At 50.8% G+C, this 768-nt stretch overlaps 1 protein-coding gene across 2 annotated transcripts in view; it reads left to right on the forward strand.

The window, feature by feature from the left end:
* The window catches only part of LOC107738571 (tyrosine-protein phosphatase non-receptor type 12-like), a 21449-nt gene that overhangs the window by 13303 nt on the left and 7378 nt on the right, over positions 1–768 (forward strand). For both annotated transcript variants that reach the window (XM_016550336.1, XM_016550337.1), the window contains exon 4: positions 550–645. In XM_016550336.1, coding sequence (XP_016405822.1) covers positions 550–645 — 96 coding nt within the window. The remainder of the gene's footprint in view (positions 1–549; positions 646–768) is intronic.

The following is a 768-nucleotide window of genomic DNA, read 5'->3' on the forward strand; positions in this document are numbered from 1 at the left end:
GTGAGTGTGTGTGTGTGTGAGAGTGTGAGACTGTGTGTGTGTGTGTGTGTGTGTGTGTGAGAGTGTGAGACTGTGTGTCTGTGTGTGTGTGAGAGTGTGAGACTGTGTGTCTGTGTCTGTGTGCGTGTGTGTGTGTGAGAGTGTGAGACTGTGTGTCTGTGTGCGTGTGTGTGTGTGTGAGACTGTGTGTCTGTGTCTGTGTGCGTGTGTGTGTGTGAGAGTGTGAGACTGTGTGTCTGTGTGCGTGTGTGTGTGTGTCTGTCTGTGTGTGTGTGTGAGAGTGTGAGACTGTGTGTGTGTGAGACTGTGTGTCTGTGTGCGTGTGTGTGTGTGTGTCTCTGTGTCTGTGTGTGTGTGTGCACCATTGTAATTACACTACCCAAAACTTCTGCAAAACTGTTGCTTTCTTGGCTCTTGAACTAAAGTGTTTCTTCTTCTGATGTGACACACAGTGAACCGTCACATAGACTCTGATCTAAACAGTCTGATGAGACTTTCAGGACTGTAAGCCATGTCTTTGGTCAGATCTGATCGTGTGTGTGTGTTTAGGGGATCGGGGGGCCGGAGGCCTACATCGCCACTCAGGGGCCACTGCCCAACACCGTGCTGGACTTCTGGAGGATGATCTGGGAGTACAAGGTTGCGGTGAGTGGATCTGCTGCCACAGAGAGACTCTGTGTGTGAGAGTGTGAGTCTGTGTGTGTGTGAGAGTGTGAGTCTGTGTGAGTGTGTGTGTGTGTGTGTGTGTGTGTGTGTGTGTGTGCGTGG

Source organism: Sinocyclocheilus rhinocerous, unplaced genomic scaffold, assembly GCF_001515625.1.
Source record: "Sinocyclocheilus rhinocerous isolate Xijiao unplaced genomic scaffold, SAMN03320098_v1.1 scaffold3662, whole genome shotgun sequence".
NCBI lineage: Eukaryota > Metazoa > Chordata > Actinopteri > Cypriniformes > Cyprinidae > Sinocyclocheilus > Sinocyclocheilus rhinocerous.